The sequence below is a fragment of the Mustela nivalis genome (genome assembly GCF_964662115.1).
Source record: "Mustela nivalis genome assembly, chromosome: 18".
Classification (NCBI taxonomy): Eukaryota; Metazoa; Chordata; class Mammalia; order Carnivora; family Mustelidae; genus Mustela; species Mustela nivalis.
In genome coordinates this window covers 34855944-34883058 of record NC_139037.1, presented here as the reverse complement: position 1 = coordinate 34883058, position 27115 = coordinate 34855944, and the positions used below count along the sequence as shown (strand labels likewise).

At 36.4% G+C, this 27115-nt stretch overlaps 1 protein-coding gene across 1 annotated transcript in view; it reads right to left on the bottom strand.

The window, feature by feature from the left end:
- Positions 1-27115, bottom strand: part of ITFG1 (integrin alpha FG-GAP repeat containing 1) — a 307089-nt gene that overhangs the window by 190402 nt on the left and 89572 nt on the right. The window contains exons 7-8 of the mRNA XM_082711008.1: positions 21427-21488; positions 2329-2410 (exon numbers count right to left, since the gene is read on the bottom strand). Coding sequence (XP_082567134.1) covers positions 2329-2410; positions 21427-21488 — 144 coding nt within the window. The remainder of the gene's footprint in view (positions 1-2328; positions 2411-21426; positions 21489-27115) is intronic.

Here is a 27115-nt window from a genome sequence, read left to right as displayed (position 1 = left end):
CTGGGTATTTACCCCAAAGATACAGATGTCGTGAAAAGAAGGGCCATCTGTACCCCAATGTTTCTAGCAGCAATGGCCACGGTCGCCAAACTGTGGAAAGAACCAAGATGCCCTTCAACGGACGAATGGATAAGGAAGATGTGGTCCATATACACTATGGAGTATTATGTCTCCATCAGAAAGGATGAATACCCAACTTTTGTAGCAACATGGATGGGACTGGAAGAGATTATGCTGAGTGAAATAAGTCAAGCAGAGAGAGTCAATTATCATAGGGTTTCACTTATTTGTGGAGCATAACAAATAACATGGAGGACATGGGGAGATGGAGAGGAGAAGGGAGTTGAGGGAAATTGGAAGGGGAGGTGAATCATGAGAGATTATGGACTCTGAAAAACAACCTGAAGGTTTTGAAGGGGCGGGGGGTAGGAGGTTGGGTGGGTATTAAGGAGGGCATGTATTGCATGGAGCACTGGGTGTGGTACAAAAACAATGAATACAGTTACGTTGAAAAGAAATAATTAAAAAAAAAAGTATTTGCATATGAAGATCCCCCATGCCTTAACATGAATTGATAAGCTAACATCTTGCTAGCTTCCAAGTTTTTGCAATTATAAATAAAACTGTTATAAACAAACAAACAAAAAGTGTTTACTGATATGTTACCTAAATTCATTCAAAATAGGGGAGATATATAGCTATGTTTCTTAATGGACTGCATCCTATATTCTGTACATTTAAAAAATACTAATATATAAATGTCTATGTTTATGGTTAGAAAAATTTAAAAAAATTAAGAAAGCTACTAACAATTTTGTTAAAAACAAGGCTCTGAAAAATAATCTGAGGGTTTTGAAGGGGCAGGGGTGGGAGGTTGGGGGAACCAGGTGGTGTATTAGAGAGGGCACAGATTGCATGGAGCACTGGGTGTGGTACAAAAACAATGAATACTGTTATGCTGAAAAGAAATAAAAAAAAAAAAAAAACCCCAAAACAAGGCACTTTATCATACAAAACACACAATTACAAAACAAGTAACTTCAATTCGGACTTTATTTCCTCCCAATTTGGGGATTCTTAGGCAGAGGTTAAAGGGAGGTATATGTGCCCTCTGATAATCACATAACACATATATACTTTTTTTTCTATAGAGAGACTTGTAAAAGTATTTGTCATTAATCCAGCTAATCAAGTCAGTCAGCAAATATAAAAAAATTATTTCATGTATTCTATAACTTGACTATTAGCTTATTAAATACTATAAATCAAATACCAGAAATCTGCTCAAAATCAAAGCAATATTCAACATAATGAAACTAAAATACAGCACAACATAGAGATGTATGTTCATGTTTCCATCAAATAACACTATTAAACTTGCTTTAGGTGCCTTAGGATTTATCTTGAGGACACTGAATGATGAGTTGATTTAGTCAGCTGAGCATAAAGCAGTAACAATAAACAATAAACAATAAAACCAGGTAAGCCTGATGAAAAGACTCATACAGTAATTTCTTGTGATCTTACTGTGTGCTGGACACTATGCTTTACTCACATTGTGTTAGTCACTGTAGTCTTGTGAACTGGATATGAATGTCACTGTCATTTTATGAATGAGGAAACTGAGGCCTCTGGACATGATGACATGTCATCTGGATTCTGAGGAATAGGCTGAGGTGTTTATTGGCAGAATGAAGGAAAAACAGGAGGGGAGTGAGCTTCAAACTCTTAGATGGTGGTCAGCTATACTACTTTCCCACTGAATACCAAAATTCTTTTTAATAAATGGCAAATGGTGAAAGCCATATGTGTTTTAGATGTTCCTAACTGAAGTAAACTCGATTTACGGGATAGAATCTTACGGAAAACAGAGATGCATATGTTCTCATGCAGCAAATTCCTAATAGATGTTATTCTTCTTTGGAATTAAGATGTAAATAAAAATGATTTTATGGTGACGTAAATAAAAAGTTTCAAGAGGCCAGGTTAACTCTGTTTGTTTGTTTTTTGGTTCCATAGTCTAGATATATATGAAGACTTCACAATAATTACTATTTGGTATTCTCAGAAACGCCTCAATAGACTTCCTTGTTTTGCATGTTACTCTGGCAAAAAGGAGTCTTTGAAGTTCAAATTACACTTTAAATGTAAATGTCATAAATTGCTCCTTGTATTAAAAAATTGACCACCTACTATGCATAATACTAGAATAGGCATCTTTAAAATCTTCAATACTCCTGAAGAGAACAAAATGATATTCAGGTATAGGAAATTAATATGACTAGGTTAGAGAGAGGGGTGGAATTTGGAAGTTGAAAAGAATCTTACCAAAGTCTGCAAATGCGGACTGTCCGACCACCATCATATTTTGAGGTTTTTCAAATATAGTACTGAGAGAGAAATTTCCATCCTGTTAATGGCAGAAAATTTTGGGTTAGACTATCATAATTTATTCATTTGTCAAGTGTGAAAGAAAGCATTTAAACTGAAGCAGGAAAATAAATAATTTAAGGTTGCTGTTGTACTGTCCCAAAATTATTCTACTTTCCTATAATACCTTTATCATTAAAAAAAAAGAAAAAACTGCTGTGAGTTGATAAAGATTGCCTGGAGTGCTTTTCTGCTGTCCCTTTCAGTTGTATATCCTTTACTAAATCTTCTTTATAATTTCAGATGTAATGACTGTCTTCTATTTTCAAGTACCATGGAAACAGTAGAATATTTGGTATATTCTTTATATTTGGTAAAATAAAGAAGTATGAAAAAAATTCCTACCTTGAGGGAGCTTACAGTCCAGTTGGGAGATAAGATATGTCAGGGAAATAGAACTTCTGAAGGTAATATATATAAATGGTACAAGTAGCAAAGATACTATATTTCACAGATTTCAAAAATTTCTATTGGGCATAATTAAGAAAAAAATTTAGATTCAAATGAAATGAGAATTCCACTGATCCTTACAGAACTAATTACTTAACAATTCAAATTTATGTATCATTGAGAAAAGGGAGTCAAGGATTAAGACCGGCAGGTGCTAGGGGTGGCTAAGCTAAATAAAAAAAGAAAACCCATTAGAGATCATTTGTTTCAGTTACTCTTTCTGAAATGGAGAGTTACACATCTTACTTATAAAAATATGCATTTCTTTAAATTATTCTTTCTTTTCTATAATTTTAGGTGACAATACCAGAAAAATCAGCCAAACACTGAATTTGGGATCTGAAGCACTCTTTTTATCACTGACATATTTATTTACTATTTGACATACTGACAGACAGAGATCACAAGCAGGCAGAGAGGTAGGCAGAGAGGCAGAGAGGAAGCAGGTTCGCCGCCGAGCAGAGAGCCCGATGCGGGGCTTGATTCCAGGACCCTGAGATCATGACCCGAGCTGAAGGCAAAGGCTTTAACCCACTGAGCCACCCAGCACCCCGCAAGTTAGTTTCTTAAGAAATCCCTTCTGATATTTATAAAGAAAAGCATTGCTGCATTAAAAACATGAAGACCAAATGCTTGAGGAACATGAATAAGTGGGTAAGATTTGTCTTGTGGCAGACAATTTTCTAAACATTTTAACACTCTATTATCTGCATGCAGAAATATGTTTTCCCTACAATTACTAATATATCTGATAAACTTTTTGAATGATCTTTCTATAGAAATCTTATTTACACAGTGTCTTATACCTTATGAATCCCCTCCAGTCTTGCCGATACCTGAAATTACATTACAGATATATCAAAGGTGCCCAAGTTCTGATTGAAGTGTCAGGTGTTTTTACATTTTAGAAAGACCATAGCACTGGGTACAGAGTGGACATAATGGTTCTAGAGATTCATTATAGAACGAATGGAAAAATCTCTTTTAAAATACTTCAGCTTCATGTATCATAAAGTAGAATATCACCTCATTATACTGATTCAAGTGAACAAACTACTCCAGTGAAAATATGTTAAACTTAGTAAATATACCTAGAAATATTTCTGGATATAACTTTACAATGTATCTCCATCAAGAAACACTAAGTACTTCCCAGGTGATGTCCTTCCATGTCTAAGATGCCACATGAACCCTGAACCTCAATAGAAGGAAAGTAATACTTCCTTCCAACTGCTGGAGAAAGAGAATATATTCTTGGTATAGTCTAGTAGAAAGGTCACTAGACATGGAGTTAGATAACAGGGGTTCTAATCCTGCTTTCATTGGCAAGTCATATCACTTTGGGACAGCCATTACTGCTCTGGGTCTGTTTCTTAACAGTTTAGTAGGGAATGATTAATGTACTATCTACTTGAGCATTCTAGAGAGGATCAGTGCAATGATAGATTAGAAGTATTCTGCAAAATGTGAACTTATCAAGCTCTTACATGGTATTTTCATAATGGCAGTCCTGTGCTTTGATGAGCTGCAAGTGCTTTTATCATGGGCTTTTTTTTTTTTTTTTTCTTTAAGATTTTATTTATCAGAGGGAGAGAGGGGGAGGTAGCGAGCACAGGCAGACAGAATGGCAGGCAGAGGCAGAGGGAGAAGCAGGCTCCCTGGTGAGCAAGGAGCCCGATGTGGGACTCGATCCCAGGACGCTGGGATCATGACCTGAGCCGAAGGCAGTTGCTTAACCAACTGAGCCACCCAGGCGTCCAGATCATGGGCTTCTTATTGACACTAATACAGTATGTTCTATCCCATTCTTTACCATGCTGTTCCTGTTCTTACTGGCCTTCAGTGTGTCCCTACAATCCAAAATTTGTCTTAATTCACTAGGGGTTCTGCTGCAGTTATATCTTTTGCCTTTCCTTTTGCCTATAACCATATGAAATGACTGTACAAAGATTTAAGCGTAGAAATTTTAGAAACAGATTTCCTAGTTCAACTTCTAGGTCCACTGTTTGTTAGCATTCAGATCTGAGTAAGTTAGCTCTAATCTAAGCATCTGTTTACTTATCTTGAAAATGTATTTTTACAAAGCTTTTGTGAGGATTAGTGATAATCCATATAAAGTGCTTAGTAGAATATATGCATATATTCACTATTATCACAAGTAGGAACACTAGTAGTAATACCACTATTTCTGCTACCAAAACTACCCCCTACTATTGAAGCAGGTAACCCACTGGCATTGACAGAGGAAACTACCTGCTATTTTCTGTTTTAATGCCAGCCACAAGTGCAATGCTATAACAAGTATCTTTTTGTAGATGACTACCTATGCTTTGGCCTGCACATGTTTTGTTGTTGTTGTTTGTTTGTTTGTTTGTTTTTAGAGAGAGAAAGAAAGGGAGATAGGGAGGAAGGGGCAGAGGGAGAGAGAATATTAGGCAGGCTCCAATGTGGAGACTGTTGCAGGGCTCAATCTCATTACCTGAGATTCTGACCTGAGCTGCAATCAAGAGTTGTATGCTTAACTGACTGAGCCACGCAGGTCTCCCCAGCCCATGTGTTTTAATATTTAGCGTTAAAACTCTTATATGTACAGTGTTTGGAAAAAATGACCAAGAAGCAATATCTGATGACTATTTTGTATCTACAGTTTTATTCATATACAGCAATGATTTTCAACCGGGGGTGATTCTGTTCTCTGGGGGACACTGGACAATGTCTGGAGATCTATATGACTGTCATAACTGTAGCTAGCTATTAGCACCTAAGTCAGAGATACTGACAAACAACCTACAGTGCATAGGACAGAACTCTACAATGAAGAATTATCTGGTCTCAAATGGTAATAATGCCAAGATGGAATTCTGGCATAAAGGGTGATGGGTAAAGCCCAATGACTTTGCCATTCTTGTCCTAGCTACTCCCCTTTATGACACTTATTTAGTCTCTTCTTTGAGTTCTAGTCTTAACAATTCTTACCACCTCCTTGATATGTCTCTTATCTGAAATAATATTTTCCCTGCCTCAAATCAGGTATTTCATTCATCTTATTTGTTACTAGTCACTAATAGAAAATACAAGTTAACCGTTCATTAATGGTCTTTCTCTCTAACATTTATCCTTTGTAGGCCACTTTTGATACTTTAGTCCTTTAATCATTCATCTTTTTTCTAGGTTATAGTAAATTCTACTTAAATTATCTCTCTGCCTCTAGATTTTCCATGCAAACTTATCTGATATGAAGTAGCAAGATAACTGCAATAATGAAAGCTCTTTTCATCTCACCTTCAGTCCTAAAACATTTAAAAGTTTCTCAGTAAATACTTAAAAGGTCAAATGACTTAGTTTAGAAGTCAAGACTTCTGCTGATCTTACCTAAACCAATTCTTCTAATCTAACTTTTCAGTATCTTTTCATGCTCTGGCCCAAACCAGCCACATTCTATTCTCTGAATATGTTCTTCCTTGCCCACTTTTGTCACTTGCCACTTTTTGTCACTTCCAACCATCAATATCCTGCTCATTTATACTGGCCACTTCAAATACCACATCTTTCTTGAAGTCCTCCCTGATGATCCTAAGTAGACCAAATGGAAGCAATTGCTCTGTCTTTGAGCTACTTGTAGCATGAGGTTTGTATGTCTCATCAAACCAGTCGGAGTTCCCCACACTCACATCTTAGCCCTTTTGGCATATAAACTCTCTTAACTTTTCTGCCTCCTAGAGTACATTCATGGGACAACTGCATTCTAACAAGATTTGCCGATGCTCTAGTTCTAGTACCTAATAGGATTTCAAGGGTTTTTTTTGGCTAATAGTGAATACTACAAATTCTTTCCCCAATCTCTAACTGAAATAATCCTCGATTTTATAAAACCTATACTTTATCTGAAGTAATTGAGTTTACATTTCTCTTAATTTGTACCAGTGATTTTTAAAATTGTTAAAATGGGTATCTTACTGATCCAGCTGTTTTGCAGCAAGAACAACCCTTAGTCTCTATTGTCCAATAGCCAATTTATTAACTTTCTTTAAAGTCAACAATAATAAAAAGGATCAGATCAAAATCTGGTCTCTTCTTGATGATTTTTCTCCTACTACATTGCTTTACTATGTTTTATTCAGCAGGCTGCCACTACTTTCAAGATGAGACAAACCCAACTTCCTTAATATGTAACAACAGAGAGTTAGACAATCAGGAAAGCAGAGGAATATTTTTCAAATGAAAGAACAAAACAAAACCACAGCAAAAAAGGTAAATGAATTAAGATAAGCAGTACACATAAAGAATTCAAAGTAATGATCACAAAGCTATTTAGTGGACTTGAGAAAAGAGTGTAGAATTTCAGTGAGACAAGAGATTGAAAATATACAATGAAACCAGTTAAAGAGAATGAACTCAATAACAAATTAAAAATGTACTAGAGGGAATCAGTAGAAGATTAGAAAAGGGAGGAGAATGGGTTAGCAACCTGGAAGACAGAGTAATGGAACGCAACCAATGGAAAGCAAAGAAAAAAAAAAGAATAATAAAAATGGGAGTAGACATAGGGAACTCAGTGATATAATCAACTGTAATAACATTTGCATTATAGGGATCCCAGAAGGAGAAGAAACAAAGGGGCAGAAAATTTGTTTGAAGAAGTAACAGCTGACGGGCGCCTGGGTGGCTCAATGGGTTAAGCCGCTGCCTTCGGCTCAGGTCATGATCTCGGGGTCCTGAGATCAAGTCCCGCATCGGGCTCTCTGCTCAGCGGGGAGCCTGCTTCCCTCTCTCTCTCTCTCTCTCTGCCTGCCTCTCTGCCTAACTGTGATCTCTCTCTGTCAAATAAATAAATAAAATCTTTAAAAAAAAAAAAAGAAGTAACAGCTGACAACATCTTTAATTCAGGGAAGAAAACAGACATCCAGATCCAGGACACACAGAGACCCCCAAACAAAATCAATGCAAAGAAGTCCACACCATGGCACATAATTAAAATGGCAAGAAGTACTGATAAGGAGAGAATTTTAAAAGCAGCAAGAGAAAAAACAAACAAACAAACAAACAAACAATGAAAAACCTAAACCAGTTACATTCAAGGGAAACCACATAAGGCTATCAGCTGATTTTTCAGCAGAAAGTTTATAGGTCAGAAGGGGGTGGAATGATATATTCAAAGTACTGAAAGGAAAAACATGCAACCAAGAATATTCTACCCAACAAGGTTATCATTCAGAAGACAAAAGAGATAAAAAGTTTCCTAGACAAACAAAAGTTAAAGGAGTTCATCACCACTAACCCAGCCTTCCAAGAAATGCTAAAAGGGAATTCTATGAGTGGAGAGAAAAGGCCATAATTAGAAGTAAAAAAATTATGAGAATAAAGATTTCACAAGTAAATACAAATATAATAAAAGCACTAGATTAATAACTTAAAACAGCAGTACAAAGGTTAAAGGAAAAGAGCAGCAAAATCTCTTATATTTATAAAGACCAGTCAAAGGATTCATAAAATAAAAGGATGTAATATATGATATCATACACAGAAAACATGGGGTGGGTTTCAGAGTAAAAATGTAGTGTTTTTAGAATGGGTTCAAACTTAAGTGACCATCAACTTAATACAGGTTATTGTATGCATAAGATTTTATATATGAACCTAATGATAATCATATAACCAAAAATTTGTAATTGAGATACAAAAAATAAAGAGGAAGTAATCTAAGCATATCACTAAAAAACCCATCAAATCATAAAGGATGACAAGAAAAGAAGGAAGAGAGAAGAAAAACAACAACAACCAAAAAACAAGTAACAAAATGGCAGTAAGTATGTGCCTATCAATAATTATATTGAATGTAAATGATCTGACTGAATACTTCAAATAAAAGACAAAGGGTGACAGAATGGATACAAAGGCAAGATGCGGGGGAGGAGTCAAGATGGCGGAGAAGTAGCAGGCTGAGGCTACTTCAGCTAGCCGGAGATCAGCTAGATAGCTTAATTATCTAAAGATTGCAAACACCTGAAAATTCATCGGCAGATGGAAGAGAAGAAGAACAGCAATTCTGGAAACAGAAAAACAACCACTTTCTGAAAGGTCGGACCGGCGGAGAAGTGAATCCAAAGCAATGAGAAGATAGACCCTGGTGGTAGGGGCCGGCTCCTGGCAAGCGGCAGAGCAACGGCGCACAAAATCAGGACTTTTAAAGTCTGTTCCGCTGAGGGACATCGCTCAAAAGGCTAAACCGGGGCGAAGCCCACGCGGGGTCAGCGTGGCCTCAGGTCCCGCAGGGTCACAGAAGGATTGGGGGTGTCTGAGTGTCGCAGAGCTTGCGGGTATTGGAACGGGAAAGCCGGCTACAGAGACAGAGCCGACAGTAAGCTCACAGCTCGGGGTTACCTTGAAACGGTCGCAGGCTTGGTGAGCTCGGAGCGCGGCCAGAGGTCAGGCAGACGGGAGTAACTGGGCGCTGTTCTCTGAGGGCGCACTGAGGAGTGCGGCCCTGGGCTCTTGGCTCCTCCGGGCCGGAGACCAGGAGGCCGCCATTTGTATTCCCGACCTCGGGAACTCTACGGAAAGCGCTCAGGGAACAAAAGCTCCTGAAAGCAAACCCGAGCGGATTACTCACCCCGGCCCCGGGTAAGGGCGGTGTAATTCCACCTGGGGCAAAGACACTTGAGAATCACTACAACAGGCCCCTCCCCCAGAAGATCAACAAGAAATCCAGCTGAGACCAAGTTCACCAACCAAAGAGTGCGGTTTGAATACCAAAGAAAGCAGCAGAATTGCAGAGGAGGAGAAAGCAAAGCACGGAACTCATGGCTTTTTCCCTGTAATTTTTTTTAGTCTTGCAGTTAATTTAATTATTTTCTTTTTCATTTTTTGTTTTTTTTCTCGCCTTCTGGTAAAGTTTTTTTTAACTTTTACCTTTTTCTTTTTTAACGTTTTTTAACTACTTTATGTAATATATATATTTTTTCTTTTTTATATTTTTCTTATTTGTTTTCTTTTTTAAAATTCTTTTCTTTTTTTTCCTTTCTTCCTTTTTGAACCTCTTTTTATCCCCTTTCTCTCCCCTCACGATTTGGGATCTCTTCTAATTTGGCTAAAGCATATTTTCCTGGGGTTGTTGCCACCCTTTTAGTATTTTACTTGCTCCTTCATATACTCTTATCTGGACAAAATGAAAAGACGGAAAAATTCAACACAAAAAAAAGAGCAAGAGGCAGTACCGAAGGCTAGGGACCTAATCAATACAGACATTGGTAATATGTCAGATCAAGAGTTCAGAATGACAATTCTCAAGGTTCTAGCTGGGCTCGAAAAAGGCATGGAAGATATTAGAGAAACCCTGTCGAGATATATAAAAGCCCTTTCTAGAGAAATAAAAGAACTAAAATCTAACCAAGTTGAAATCAAAAAAAGCTATTAATGAGGTGCAATCAAAAATGGAGGCTCTCACTGCTAGGATAAATGAGGCAGAAGAAAGAATTAGTGATATAGAAGAACAAATGACAGAGAATAAAGAAGCTGAGCAAAAGAGGGAAAAACAGCTACTGGACCACGAGGGGAGAATTCGAGAGATAAGTGACACCATAAGACGAAACAACATCAGAATAATTGGGATTCCAGAAGAAGAAGAAAGAGAGAAGGGAGCAGAAGGTATACTGGAGAGAATTATTGGGGAGAATTTCCCCAATATGGCAAAGGGAACGAGCATCAAAATTCAGGAGATTCAGAGAACGCCCCTCAAAATCAATAAGAATAGGCCCACACCCCGTCACCTAATAGTAAAATTTACAAGTCTCAGTGACAAAGAGAAAATCCTGAAAGCAGCCCGGGAAAAGAAGTCTGTAACATACAATGGTAAAAATATTAGATTGGCAGCTGACTTATCCACAGAGACCTGGCAGGCCAGAAAGAGCTGGCATGATATTTTCAGAGCACTAAACGAGAAAAACATGCAGCCAAGAATACTATATCCAGCTAGGCTATCATTGAAAATAGAAGGAGAGATTGAAAGCTTCCAGGACAAACAAAAACTGAAAGAATTTGCAAACACCAAACCAGCTCTACAGGAAATATTGAAAGGGGTCCTCTAAGCAAAGAGAGAGCCTACAAGTGGTAGATCAGAAAGGAACAGAGACCATATACAGTAACAGTCACCTTACAGGCAATACAATGGCACTAAATTCATATCTCTCAATAGTTACCCTGAATGTTAATGGGCTAAATGCCCCAATCAAAAGACACAGGGTATTAGAATGAATAAAAAAACAAAACCCATTTATATGTTGCCTCCAAGAAACACATTTTAAGCCCGAAGACACCTCCAGATTTAAAGTGAGGGGGTGGAAAAGAATTTACCATGCTAATGGACATCAGAAGAAAGCAGGAGTGGCAATCCTTATATCAGATCAATTAGATTTTAAGCCAAAGACTATAATAAGAGATGAGGAAGGACACTATATCATACTCAAAGGGTCTGTCCAACAAGAAGATTTAACAATTTTAAATATCTATGCCCCCAACGTGGGAGCAGCCAACTATATAAACCAATTAATAACAAAATCAAAGAAACACATCAACAATAATACAATAATAGTAGGGGACTTTAACACTCCCCTCACTGAAATGGACAGATCATCCAAGCAAAAGATCAGCAAGGATATAAAGGCCTTAAACGACACACTGGACCAGATGGACATCACAGATATATTCAGAACATTTCATCCCAAAGCAACAGAATACACATTCTTCTCTAGTGCACATGGAACATTCTCCAGAATAGATCACATCCTCGGTCCTAAATCAGGACTCAACCGGTATCAAAAGATTGGGATCATTCCCTGCATATTTTCAGACCACAATGCTCTAAAGCTAGAACTCAACCACAAAAGGAAGTTTGGAAAGAACCCAAATACATGGAGACTAAACAGCATCCTTCTAAAGAATGAATGGGTCAACCGGGAAATTAAAGAATTGAAAAAAATCATGGAAACAAATGATAATGAAAATACAACGGTTCAAAATCTGTGGGACACAACAAAGGCAGTCCTGAGAGGAAAATATATAGCGGTACAAGCCTTTCTCAAGAAACAAGAAAGGTCTCAGGTACACAACCTAACCCTACATCTAAAGGAGCTGGAGAAAGAACAAGAAAGAAACCCTAAGCCCAGCAGGAGAAGAGAAATCATAAAGATCCGAGCAGAAATCAATGAAATAGAAACCAAAAAACAATAGAACAAATCAATGAAACTAGGAGCTGGTTCTTTGAAAGAATTAATAAAATTGATAAACCCCTGGCCCGACTTATCAAAAAGAAAAGGGAAAGGACCCAAATAAATAAAATCATGAATGAAAGAGGAGAGATCACAACTAACACCAAAGAAATACAAACTATTATAAGAACATACTATGAGCAACTCTACGCCAATAAATTTGACAATCTGGAAGAAATGGATGCATTCCTAGAAACATATAAACTACCACAACTGAACCAGGAAGAAACAGACAGCCTGAACAGACCCATAACCAGTAAGGAGATTGAAACAGTCATTAAAAATCTCCAAACAAACAAAAGCTCAGGGCCAGATGGCTTCCCGGGGGAATTCTACCAAACATTTAAAGAAGAACTAATTCCTATTCTCCTGAAACTGTTCCAAAAAATAGAAATGGAAGGAAAACTTCCAAACTCATTTTATGAGGCCAGCATCACCTTGATCCCAAAACCAGGCAAGGATCCCATCAAAAAAGAGAGCTATAGACCGATATCCTTGATGAACACAGATGCGAAAATACTCAACAAAATACTAGCCAATAGGATTCAACAGTACATTAAAAAGATTATTCACCACGACCAAGTGGGATTTATTCCAGGGCTACAAGGTTGGTTCAACATCCGCAAATCAGTCAATGTGATACAACACATCAATAAAAGAAAGAACAAGAACCATATAATACTCTCAATAGATGCTGAAAAAGCATTTGACAAAGTACAGCATCCCTTCCTGATCAAAACTCTTCAAAGTGTAGGGATAGAGGGCACATACCTCAATATCATCAAAGCCATCTATGAAAAACCCACCGCAAATATCATTCTCAATGGAGAAAAACTGAAAGCTTTTCCGCTAAGGTCAGGAACACGGCAGGGATGTCCATTATCACCACTGCTATTCAACATAGTAAGAGAGGTCCTAGCCTCAGCAATCAGACAACAAAAGGAAATTAAAGGCATCCAAATCGGCAAAAAGAAGTCAAATTATCACTCTTCGCAGATGATATGATACTATATGTGGAAAACCCAAAAGACTCTACTCCAAAACTGCTAGAACTTATACAGGAATTCAGTAAAGTGTCAGGATATAAAATCAATGCACAGAAATCAGTTGCATTTCTCTACACCAACAGCAAGACAGAAGAAAGAGAAATTAAGGTGTTAATTCCATTTACAATTGCACCCAAAACCATAAGATACCTAGGAATAAACCTAACCAAAGAGGCACAGAATCTATACTCAGAAAACTATAAAGTACTCATGAATGAAATTGAGGAAGACACAAAGAAATGGAAAAATGTTCCATGCTCCTGGATTCAAAGAATAAATATTGTGAAAATGTCTATGGTACCTAAAGCAATCTACACATTTAATGCAATTCCTATCAAAGTACCATCCATCTTTTTCAAAGAAATGGAACAAATAATGCTAAAATTTATATGGAACCAGAAAAGACCTCGAATAGCCAAAGGGATATTGAAAAAGAAAGCCAACGTTGGTGGCATCACAATTCTGGACTTCAAGCTCTATTACAAAGCTGTCATCATCAAGACAGCATGGTACTGGCACAAAAACAGACACATAGATCAATGGAACAGAATAGAGAGCCCAGAAATAGACCCTCAAGTCTACGGTCAACTAATCTTCGACAAAACAGGAAAGAATGTCCAATGGAAAAAAGACAGCCTCTTCAATAAATGGTGCTGGGAAAATTGGACAGTCACATGCAGAAAAATGAAATTGGACCATTTCCTTACACCACACACAAAAATAGACTCAAAATGGATGAAGGACCTCAATGTGCCAAAGGAATCCATCAAAATCCTTGAGGAGAACACAGGCAGCAACCTCTTCGACCTCAGCCGCAGCAACATCTTCCTCGGAACGCCAAAGGGAAGGGAAGCAAGGGCAAAAATGAACTATTGGGATTTCATCAAGATCAAAAGCTTTTGCACAGCAAAGGAAACAGTTAACAAAATCAAAAGACAACTGACAGAATGGGAGAAGGTATTTGCAAATGACATATCAGATAAAGGACTAATGTCCAGAATCTATAAAGAACTTAGGAAACTCAACACCCAAAGAACAAATAATCCAATCAAGAAATGGGCAGAGGACATGAACAGACATTTCTGCAAAGAAGACATCCAGATGGGCAACAGACACATGAAAAAGTGCTCCATATCACTCGGCATCAGGGAAATACAAATCAAAACCACAATGAGATACCACCTCACACCAGTCAGAATGGCTAAAATCAACAAGTCAGGAAATGACAGATGGTGGCGAGGATGCGGAGAAAGGGGAACCCTCCTACACTGTTGGTGGGAATGCAAGCTGGAGCATCCATTCTGGAAAACAGCATGGAGGTTCCTCAAAATGTTGAAAATAGAATTGCCCAAGACCCAGCAATTGCAGTATTGGGTATTTACCCTAAAGATACAAACGTAGTGATCCAAAGGGGCACGTGCACCCGAATGTTTATAGCAGCTATGTCCACAATAGCCAAACTATGGAAAGAACCTAGATGTCCATCAACAAATGAATGGATCAAGAAGATGTGGTATATATACACAATGGGATACTATGCAGCCATCAAAAGAAATGAAATCTTGCCATTTGCGACAGCATAGATGGAACTAGAACGTATCATGCTTAGTGAAATAAGTCAATTGGAGAAAGACAACTATCATATGATCTCCCTGATATGAGGAAGTGATGATCCACCATGGGGGTTTAAGTGGGTAGGAGAAGAATAAATGAAACAAGATGGTATTGGGAGGGAGACAAACCATAAGTGACTCTTGATCTCACAAAACAAACTAAGGGTTGCTGGGCGGGAGGAGGTTTGGGAGAAGGGGGTGGGATTATGGACATTGGGGAGGGTATGTGCTTTGGTGAGTGCTGTGAAGTGTGTAAACCTGGTGATTCACAGACCTGTACCCCTGGGGATAAAAATATATGTTTATAAAAAAAAATTAAATATTTAAAAAAAAAAAAGAAAGAAAGAAAGGCAAGATGCATCTATATGTTGCCTATAGGATAATCATTTCAGACCTAAAAACACATTCAGACAGAAAGAGAAGGGACAGAAAAACATTTACCATGTAAATGCAAGTGAAAAGAACGCTGGGGTTGCAATCAATACTTATATCTAATAAAAGAGACATTAAAGGCAAAGACCATTTAAGATAGAAAGAAGGACACTACATAATGACAAAGGAAACAATCCAACAAGAGGATCTAACAATTGTAAATATTTATGCACCCAACATGGTAGAAGCTAAATATATAAAACAACTATTGACAGACATAAAGGAAAAATCAACAGGAATATAATAATAGGGAACTTTAATATCCCACTTACATCAATGGATAGATCACCCAGACAGAAAATCAACAAAGAAACAATAGCTCGAATGATATAATGGACCAAATGGACTGAACAGATATATATTCAGAACAATTCACCCAAAAGGACGAGGAATACTCTTTCTTTTCCAGGGCACATGGAACATTCTCCAGATTGGATCACGCATTGGGTCATTAAACAAGTCTCAATAAATTCAAATAGACTGAAATCATATCATGTATATTTTCTGACCTCAACAATATTAAACTAGAAATAAGTCACAAGAAAGAATTTGGAAAGAAGACAAATACATGGAAACTACATAACATGATACTAAACAATGAATGCGTCAAGGAAGAAATCAAAGAGAAAATAAAAACATACACGCAGTCAAATGAACACGAAAACACAATGATACAAAATCTTTGGGATACTGCAAAAGTGGTCCTAAGAGGGACGTTTATAACAACAGAAGTCTCAAGAAACAAGAAAAATCTCAAATAAACAACATAACTTTACACCTCAGGAGCTGGATAAAGGAACAACTAATGTCCAAAACCAGTAGAAGTAAAGAAATAACCAAGATTAGAACAGAAATAAGTGAAATACAGAAAAAACAGAAACAAAAACAGAAAGATCAATGACCCAAAGCTGGTTTATTGAAAAGATCAACAAAAGCTGATAAACCCTTAGCCAGACTCATCCAAAAAGCAACCCACTCCTGAAAAATAGAGAACTCAAATAAACAAAATCAGAAATGAAAGAGGAGAAATAACAATGAATAGCACAGAAATACAAAGGGTTATAGGGAAATATTATGAAGAATTATATGCAACAAATTGAACCTAGAAGAAATAGATAAAATCCTAGAAAACTGTAACATCCCAAATTTGAATCAGAAATAGAAAAACTGACCAAACTGATTACCAGTAGTGAAATTTAAGAAGTTTTCAAAAAACTCCCAGTAAACAAAAGTCCAGGACCAAATGGCTTCATAGGTGAATTCTACCAAACATTAAAAGAAGAGTTACTACTACCTATTCAATAGCTCAAAATTTTCAAAAAAAAAAAAAAAAGAAGATGAAGGAAAGCCACTCAATTCATTCTATGAAGCCAGCATTACCCATAATAAAAGCAAAGAAAGTACAAAAGATAAAAATTATAGGACAATAACTCTGATGAACAAAGATGCAAAAAAAATCCTCTACAAAATATTAACAAAATGAATCCAACACAACATAAAAAATCGTTCACCTTGAACCTAAAACTACCCTCAAAAATCAAGAGTATATATATATACTCTTGTGTGCATATATTGTAATCATTAGGTAAAAGATTGCAGGAAGCAATATAGTCACCTGGTGCCTAAGGGCCATCTCACAGTATACTAGTAATTATAATTATTGTGCCTTTACAATGGAAAAAGCTTACAGTTGTCACCTTCTCCTGGGCAACTAAATTTAGCATCTTCAGTACTGGAGCTGCCTAGACATTATGACAGGTTGCAGTATGAAGTGTTCAATAGTATGTATGATATTTCTTGCCAAAAATGTTAATCTGAGTATAATCAAGTCTCTAATTTTAAATTGAAGGTTGCAGAAGATATGGGGGATAGTAGTCCAGTGAAATGACACCATGAAAAAAGTCAGTCCAACCGAGAATACAGGACATTCTAGAAGACACCTGACCTGGTCTTTTCAAAAACGAGTGACATATGAATTTAAAAAAAATTATTAAAGATAGAGCTATTCTAGGCAGAAAGTTATCAAAGAGATATAGCAGCCAAGTGCAATGCCTGAAATTGATTGGCTCTTTAGGACAAGTGGGGAAATTCGGATATGGATTAATATTAGATGATATTATAGAACTAGTGTTACTAGTTACTAGTTTGTTTTTTTACTAGATATGATCATTTTATTGAAGTTACATCTGACAATTTTCTGTTCTGGAAATAAGTGCTGGGTACCTACATTTGTGGCTTTTCTGCAACTTACTCTGAAATGGTTCACCAAAAGAGAGGAAGAGATAAAAAGCAAATTGGGTAAAATGTAACAACTGTTTGGTCTAAGTATAGAGTTTTGGAAGACTTATGTACTATTTCTTTAACTTGTAGGCGTATTGGAAATTTTTCACAATAAAAATGTGGGGGGAAAAAAAAAAAAATCGTTCACCTTGATTAAGGGGATTTATTCCAGGGATGCAGAGGTGGTTCAATACATGCAAATCAATCAATATGATATATCAAATTAACAAGAGAAAGGATAAAAACCATGTGGTCATATCATCAAATGCAGAAAGAGCATTTGAGAATGTACAATATCTATTCATGATAAAAACTCTAACACAGTAGTTTTAGAGGAAACATACCTCAACATAATAAAGGCCATATATATGAAAAACCCTGGCTAATATCACACACAATGGTGAACACTGAGCTTTTTCTCTAAGATCAGGAATAAGAAAATATGTCCAGTAATCACTTTTATTCAACATAGTACTGGAAATCTTAGCCACAGCAGTAAGACAAGAAAAAGAAGTAAAAGGCATCCACTGGTAAGGAAGAAGTAAAACTTTCACTATTTGCAGATGCCATGATTTTATATATATATACATATATGTATATATATACACACACACACAAAGTGTACCATAAAACTACTAGAACTGATAAATGAAAACAGTAAAGTTACAAGATACAAAATTAATATACAGAAATCTTGCATTTCTATACTCTAATAATGAAATAGCAGCAGCAGAAGTTAAGAAAACAATCCCATTTACAACTGCACAAAAAGCAATAAATACCAGGAATATACTTAACCAAGAGGGTAAGTAACCCATACTCTGAAAACTATAAAAGGCTGGGGAAAGAAACTGATGATGACATAAACAAATGGAAAGATACTCCATGGTCATGGATTGGAAGAAAGAATATTGTCATAATGTCTATACTACCCAAAGAAATCTATCAAAATACAAAAAACATTTTACACAGAACTAGAACAAACTATCTTAAAATTTGTATGGAACCACAAAAGACTCCAAATAGCAAAAGCAATTTTGAGAAAGAAGAGGAAAGTTGGAGGTATCACAACTGCAGATTTCAAAATATAGTACAAAGCTGTAGTAATCAAAACAGTATGATACTGGCAGAAAAATAGGCACATTGATCAATGCAACAGAATACAGCCCAGAAATAGACTCACATGTATATGGTCAATCTATGAAAAAGGAGGAAAGAATACACAATGGGAAAAAGTCTCCTCAACAAATGGTACTACATAAACTGTGCAGCTACATGCAAAAAGAGTGAAACTGAACCACCTTCTTACACCATATAGAAAAATAAACCCAAAATAGATTAAGGACTTAAATGTGAGACCTGAAACTATAAGACTCCTGAAAAGAAAATAGGCAGTAATTGCCTTGACACTGACTGCACCAAGAATTTTCTAGGTATGTCTAGAGAAACAAGAGACAAAAGCAACATTAAACTACTGAGACTATACCAAAAGAAAAATCTTTGCACAGTAAAGGAAACCATCACCAAAACAAAAGGCAACCTTCTGAACAGGAGAAGGTCTTTGCAAATGATATTCAATAAGGGGTTAATATCCAAAATATATAAATAACTTACATAACTCAACACCAAAAACCCAGATAATTTGATTAAAAAATGGGCAAAGGGCCTGAAAAGACATTTTTCCAAAGACATAGATGGCCAACAGATACTTGGAAAGATGTTGAACATAACTAATCATCACAGAAATGAAAACCGCTATTAGATACCACTTCATATCTGTCAGAATGGCTTAAATCAAAAACATAAGAAATAAGTGTAACAAGTGTTGGCAAGGATGTGGAAAAAAGGAACCCTCTGTGTATTGACTGAAATGCAAATTGGTGGGGCCTCTGTGGAAAACAGCATGTAAGTTCCTCAAAATATTAAAAACTGAATTACCATATGATCCAAAGATTCCATTACTTTGTATCAACCCAAAGAAAACAAAAACACTAATTTGAAAAGATAGAAACACCCCTATGTTTATTTCAGTGTTATTTACAATAGCCAAGATATGGAAGCAACCAAGGATCCATTCATAGATAGATAAAGAAGATGTGGTATATATACACAATGGACTATTAATCAGCCATAAAAATGAATGAGATCTTGCCATTTGCAATACATGAATGACTCTAGGGGGTATAAGGTTAAGTGAAATAAATCAGAAAGCCAAATTTCATCTGATTTTACTCATATGTGGATTTAAGAACAAAATGAACAAATACACACAAAGAAACAGAGACAAATAAAACAGCCTCTTAAATACAGAGAAGAAAATAGTATTTGTCAGAGGGGAGGTGGGTGTAGGGATGAGTGAAACAGATAAAGGCAATTAAGAGTACTGTTATCCTAAAAAAAAAAAAAAAAGAGCACAGTTATCCTGATGAGTACTTAGTATTGTATAGAGCTGCTGATTCATGATACTGTATACCTGAAACTAAAATAACACTGCATGTTAATTATATTTAAATAAAAAAATAATAATCTAAGCTAGGGAAAAAGAAAATCAGCCTAGGCTGAGAGGACATCATACACTTAAAAGTACTTAATAATTTTATATACACCTTATATTTATATGTAATGAGATTTTTTTATCCTCCAGGTGGATAGAGATTAGTCAAAATGGTTGATTTTTCTTGGTACTGTTTCCAAGGTCACCTAAAAACAAAGGTCCTCCAGCAAGGGGAGATTTAATTTACAATAATTATTAAGTATATGACAATCATATTTCTATTATCAGTAAAACTAATATAATTACACTTTTAAAAAAGTAGACAAAAATAAATCTTTCTGGTTTGATTGTCTATCTCCCATTTCTCATATTAAAAAAAAAAAAAAGGATAAAATTGTTTGCTGTAGAAGTCATACTTAAAAGCCCTAATCTTGTCTATACATAGCTTTTCCACTCAACTGAGTTTCTTTCTGTGAAAAAAATTTGAGTCATGACCAACATCACTGACTATACTTTAAGAGATGCCTGATAATGAATTTCCTTCCACAAACTGCATGATAAATTTTTGAGATCTGCTTATTTTTCATCTGTATTAAATAGATGGGATATCAAGAGATCTAAAATTAAAATTTGTTAAGTGTCTATTGTGTGCTTGGCACTTTGCACACATTATTTCATTTAATTTTCATAAACATATGAAGCACTCTTATTCCCATTTTGCACAGGAGGAACATGAGGTTTAAAACTTGACCTTTATTTGATCAATGTCAGTCAGTTGGCCAATTTGGCCTGTCTTCAACTCCTGTCCTCTACAATGCAGCCTGAAATTCAATTTTAAGATTTGGAGTGTTCTATTCTTCATTAATTAATATTTAATACAGTCTATGCCAAGCTAAAAGTAAAATAAAAGAAAATCACATCAGTTTGGAGATCTTCAGTTTGCCATTAAAATATACACATATTGGGAAAGACTCCTTAATTCTGGTCAAGTTGGCAGTAAGTTTAGTGCATGTTGTTCTTATTTTCTTTATATAAGCCTGAAGGCAAGAAGGAAAAATTAGTCTTTTAAAAAGGGTTTTCTTCAATAAACCATCATGCTGACAAATTAAATGACAGTAACCTCTCTCAACAGCTGACAGCCTAGCAGGGGCCCTGTTAACATTCACATTAGGGCAGACTGATTGGTTTAATTGGCAGTCATGCCTAAAAACCTGCAGAGGAATTGATGCTGAATGAATCATTTCCTTTAGCAATATTCAGCAGTTTGAATGCAGCAATGCAACCAAAGGCTCTTAAAGTTGTTCTATTTATTGTTGAAACCAACCGACCAAGTGATTACTTTCATTTTATTTTCTAAAATTGTGTGCTTTTTACTGAAAGCCATCATTTAAAAATGTTTCAAAGAAAAGATTTCTTACCACATTTTCCCATATCTCAAACTGGAAGGTACTAGAGGCAGACAATGTCGTGAGGAATAAATCTAGAAGGAAAATAATAGAATGGTAAGTTTTGTTACTGATGTATACATTTAAAACAGGAAGAAAAACAGTTATTAATAGAGTTGTACTTAAACATATTTTAAATTATTTTTAAGGAGCTTGATCCTGTCAAAGAAAAGAAAGCATATTATCCTGTACTAGTACAACTAAGGAAAATGTATTTAAAGGCAGCATTTGGTATTATTCCTTCAAAAGCATTCTTTATTTTTAAGAGCAGTTATGTGTATTAACCTTTTTTATCTTATACATTTTTATTTTAAAGCACACTATATTTTAAACAAAATATTCAAATTAGAATCACATTGTGCTTTCTCACCTAAGAGCTATGCTTCCTTATGAATCTCATATATATATATACATATATATGTATATATATATGGCTTAAGTGTTATTTTAAGTCACAGTATCATAGCATCCAAAATCTTTAGTACTTATGTTAAGTGAACAATAAATTGTATTTCAAATTCTGAATGGAAGAATTGTCTTCATGTAGTCCAACTAAAAAAATTTATTTTATTGGAAAGTGTAAGATTTTTAATAAAATTTGTTGAAAAATAATAGGTTGACAGTCAAATCTAACACCCTATTAATCCAAAGGCCAGGTGAAATGCAAATCTATTCTAGTAGTAGTATTTATTATATTTGCATAGTGGCAATTTTACTTAGCAAATACATAGTTTCAGAATGATGAGCTGACTCATAAGAATATTAAAATAACATTACTCTTTCATGCTTTAAAAAGTGGGAATTATTCAGAGTGATATGCAGACCATAACTATTTTAAAGAAAAGATTTTTTCTGTCCTATTAAATTTGTTTAAGAAAACTATCCTTCACATTTTAATGTGTTTTCTGTAGAGATTTCATATGTGTTTAATGAAGCTCATTTATGAAATAATTATAATAATAAGAATTTTCATAGAATCCCCAGAAAGCTAAGTAATTTCTTCTCTGTTACAATTAGTTATAGTTAAACTCCTGATTCCAAGTAAGTGAAACTATTCTTTCTATTCTAATATATCAGATATCTCTTGATTTATTTTTACCACACTAAGGATGCTTTCCCTTTTTGAAGTCTTTTATTTTTATTTATTTATTTATTTTTTTTTAAGATTTTATTTATTTATTTGACAGAGAGAAAGATCACAAGTAGGCGGAGAGTCAGGCAGAGAGAGAGGAGGAAGCAGGCTCCCGCTGAGCAAAGAGCCTGATGCGGGGCTCGATCCCAGGACACTGAGATCATGACCTGAGCCGAAGGCAGCGGCTTAATCCACTGAGCCACCCAGGCGCCCCTGAAGTCTTTTATTAAGATAATTTCTTTCTTTCTTTTTTTTTAAAGATTTTATTTATTTATTTGACAGACAGAGATCACAAGTAGGCAGAGAGGCAGGCAGAGAGAGGAGAGAGGAGGAAGCAGGCTCCCTGCTGAGCAGAGAGCCCAATGCGGGGCTCGAACCCAGGACCCTGAGATCATGACCTGAGCCCAAGGTAGAGGCTTTAATCCACTGAGCCACCCAGGCGCCCCTGAAGATAATTTCTTTACTCTGTACTTCCATGCTCATCTAGGAAAATTCCCAAACAATACCTGAGATTTGTGAGATGATGCACCTACAGCCAACATCCTCTCCTTTTCCCATATACCCTCCACATTGCTATTAGCATGATGAAAAAATAAAAGTGCAAATCTGATCTCATTCCTTCTCTTCCAGTATCTCTTCTTCCCATATGAGGAAGCCTACTTATCTAAGTTTCCATGCTCATTTCCTGCTACTCTCTCACAAGAAACTGACTCTCTGTAGTACCCTTTTATATCACAGCTATCTGATGTCCCCACTGTTCCTGAGGCCCTTCCTCTCCCTAGGCATAGCTTTCCCTTCATTGTTATTCCACTATGGTATCTCAATTGGCATGATTACAAGATCCTATGATATTCCAGTTTCATATCTGTCTTTCCTGAGCTTCTTGAGGGGAAGAGTCATGTCTAATTGTTTTTTTTTTTTTTCCTTTTTTTTTTTAAAGACTTTACCTATTCATTTGACAGAGGGAAATCACAAGCAGGCAGAGAGGCAGGCAGAGAGAGAGGAAGGGAAGCAGGCCCCCTGCCGAGCAGAGAGCCCGATGTGGGACTCGACCCCAGGACCCTGGAATCACGACCCGAGCCGAAGGCAGCGGCCTAACCCACTGAGCCACCCAGGCGTCCCTGTCTAATTGGTTTTTATATCTGTGTGGTTTCTATGTACTTGGAAATGTGTTTGAATAACTGTTTTACAACTAAATGATACCATACACACACACACACACACACACACACACGCCCCACATATATACACATATACATGTCTACAGACATATGTAAGTGTGTTTATGGGTATATATACGTATATATATATTGTATTTAGTTATATAAAATATACAGTGGTTCCTGAAAATTTGCTTGAACTATCTATAAATAGTTACTCTATTGCATCTTTAAAAGGTATCTTGGGAAAAGAAGGGTTTTATGTTAGAGCATTTCATTCAAAATATATATGACTGATTATAGTGACTCCTGTCTTAGGAATGTTTTAAAAACTGTTAATTTTTATCTGAAAATATGAGCCTGGTAATGGGTATTATGGAGGGCAGGGATTGCATGGAGTCCTGGGGGTTACATGCAAACAATGAATCATGGAACACTGTATCAAAAACTAATGATGCTTGGCATCAGGGAAATACAAATCAAAACCACAATGACATACCACCTCACACCAATCACAATGGCTAAAATTAACAAGTCAGGAAATGACAGATGCTGGTGAGGATGCGGAGAAAGGGGAACCCTCCTACACTGTTGGTGGGAATGCAAGCTGGTGCAACCGCTCTGGAAAACAGCATGGAGGTTCCTCAGAAAGTTGAAAATAGAGCTACCCCATGACCCAGCAATTGCACTACTGGGTATTTACCCTAAAGATACAAATGTAGTGATCTGAAGGGGCACGTGCACCCGAATGTTTATAACAGCAAGGTCCACAATAGCCAAACTATGGAAAGAACCTAGATGTCCATCAAAAGATGAATGGATCAAGAAGATGTGGTATATATACACAATGGAATACTATGCAGCCATCAAAAGAAATGAAATCTTGCCATTTGTGATGACATGGATGGAACTAGAGGGTATTGTGCTTAGTGAAATAAGTCAAGCAGAGAAAGACAACTATCATATGATCTCCCTGATATGAGGAAGTGGAGATGCAATGTGGGGGCTTTGGGGTGTAGGAAAAGAATAAATGAAACAAGATGGGATTTGGAGGGAGACAAACCATAAGTGACTCCTAATCTCACAAACAAACTGAGGATTGCTGGGAGGAGGGGGGCTGGGAAAGGCGGGTGGGGTTATGGACATTGGGGAAGGTATGTGCTATGGTGAGTGCTGTGAAGTGTGTAAACCTGGCGATTCACATACTTGTACCCCTGGGGATAAAAATACATTATATGTTTATACAAATAAAAAAAATTGATTAAAAAAAGTCTTTTAAAAAAAATACTAATGATGTACTGTATGGTGACTAACATAACACAATTTTAAAAAAAATTAAAAAAAAAAGGAAAATGTGAATAATCAGCATAAGAAAGTGATTAGGTATTAACAGCCATAGAGATTTCTAAGAATCACTTACAACCATGTCAGTGCAAGCTCTGAGCTATTTGACAGAAGTAAAGCGGATAATTACACTATTATTACACAATACAGGTGAATTTGTTCAAACTGAAAACATTTACAGTGTTGAAATTCTGAACGCATTTGAGAAGACAGGAGGGGGCATCTTTCTGACAAGGGCTCACAGGCTCATTGCCTGATAAGCCAGTTAGCTTTGTAGGATTGGAAGAGCTCTTTTGTTACCACAAATGACCAAGCCCACAAATGACCAAGCAGAGACAGTTAGAAGGGAGGGGTGGGTGGTTACCAGCAATCTATTACCCTTCATAGAAAAACAACACAAAATGTTTTTTTCTGATGGCACTGCAGTAGTCTCAATACATTTGCATAAAAGGTGATAAATCATGAGCTTTCTGCTCTTCCATTCACAGTTTGAAAATTTAACAACTATAACCACGTTTGCTGATTCCATTTTCATAGCTTCATGAGCTATTATATTAAGATTTTGAAATACAGTAAATTTTGATGAGGGATTGGAAGTATCTTGTAAAATAGATTAAAAAAATTCATTTCACTATTCAATTATGCAAAAAAAGGTTATAGGAAAAATAAATGATTCATTTTGTGGAGAAATAGAGACAATTAATAATCAACAATTCAAGATGAAATCATGCCTCTGACTTTGAATGAAATGAGAATGAAATAAAGAAATGAAATTAAATAAGCTAGGAAAAAAGTCAATAAAGCAACCAACTTCTCACCTCCTACATGGGTAAGAGTAATTCATTCACATAATATAATGGAAGGAAATGTACCCAATGAAACTGTAACAGATGCTGTGACATGCCACCCAGATCCCTTCTGCATAAAAGACTTATTCTTTTGCTTACTGGAAATGCGGCTGGCAGACAGCCCTAGGCAGTTGCCCTTTCTGGAACAGCTCTAGGTGAAAAGAATTGCTTTGCCAAAGGTTGCATCCCTTTCTACACTAGGCTGCATTCAATAACTGGTCAGTTCAGAGAAATAAAGTCTAGACCCCCGCCACCATCACTCAGGAAAACTCTGCAGGGCCATACCACAAGGCATTCAGAAGACCAAGGTCTGGTGAGGTTTTTTTTTGACACTAAATCATAGCCCAATTCTGCTTCCTTCCCATTTCCTCCAGTAGTACTGACTATAAGAGCACTCCCTAAAACTTCTTGCACACTAGTTTCTATTTCAAAGTCTACTTCTCAGAAAATGCAATCTACAACTGTTGATACCAGAAGTGACCTAAGAAAGCAAATACTAAGATTATGAAGTTGGATCACCTCAAAAGAGACTGCTAATAAGGATTTTTTCACTGGGGTTAAAGAGTGAACAGATGGCCATACTATCTTTTACTGGTATTATTGGGATGGTATTTTGGTGGAAGGGAATACACTAGTGGGTGTGGTATTTCAGGCTTTTTGAGAAATATGAGATAAACACTGACTATAAAGACAGTGAAATTAGATGGCTATTGTTAAGCTTACCTGAAGAAACAGAGGAGAGACACAAATACTAAGCATGACTGACGAGAAAGTAAAAGCCATGTGTGAAACCAAGAGGGCCTCTTGAGTAGCATCTAAAGAGGTTCTCATCTCCTGTAGTAGGAGGGCAAAAATGAGCTGAAGACTAAGACCAGGATTTGTTTCAACCGATCCCCTAAAGTGAGCTAAATATCTACCAGAACACTCTGAACACCCATGAAATCAGCCTGAGATCTAAGATTATACACTTCTGGATCTCTACAGGGCAGAAGACATCAGTGGAGAGGTAACATGGAGAGGGAATACTGATACTGATATCAGAGGATAAACTGAAGGGAGAGGGAGCCACCAGAAGTGACCCATTGTAAAGTAATACCCCAATATGAAAGTGCCCTGTGGTTGGGGACCAGTATTAACTTGGAGACTTGTTAAAAGCACTCAAAAAGCACAAAAGATCT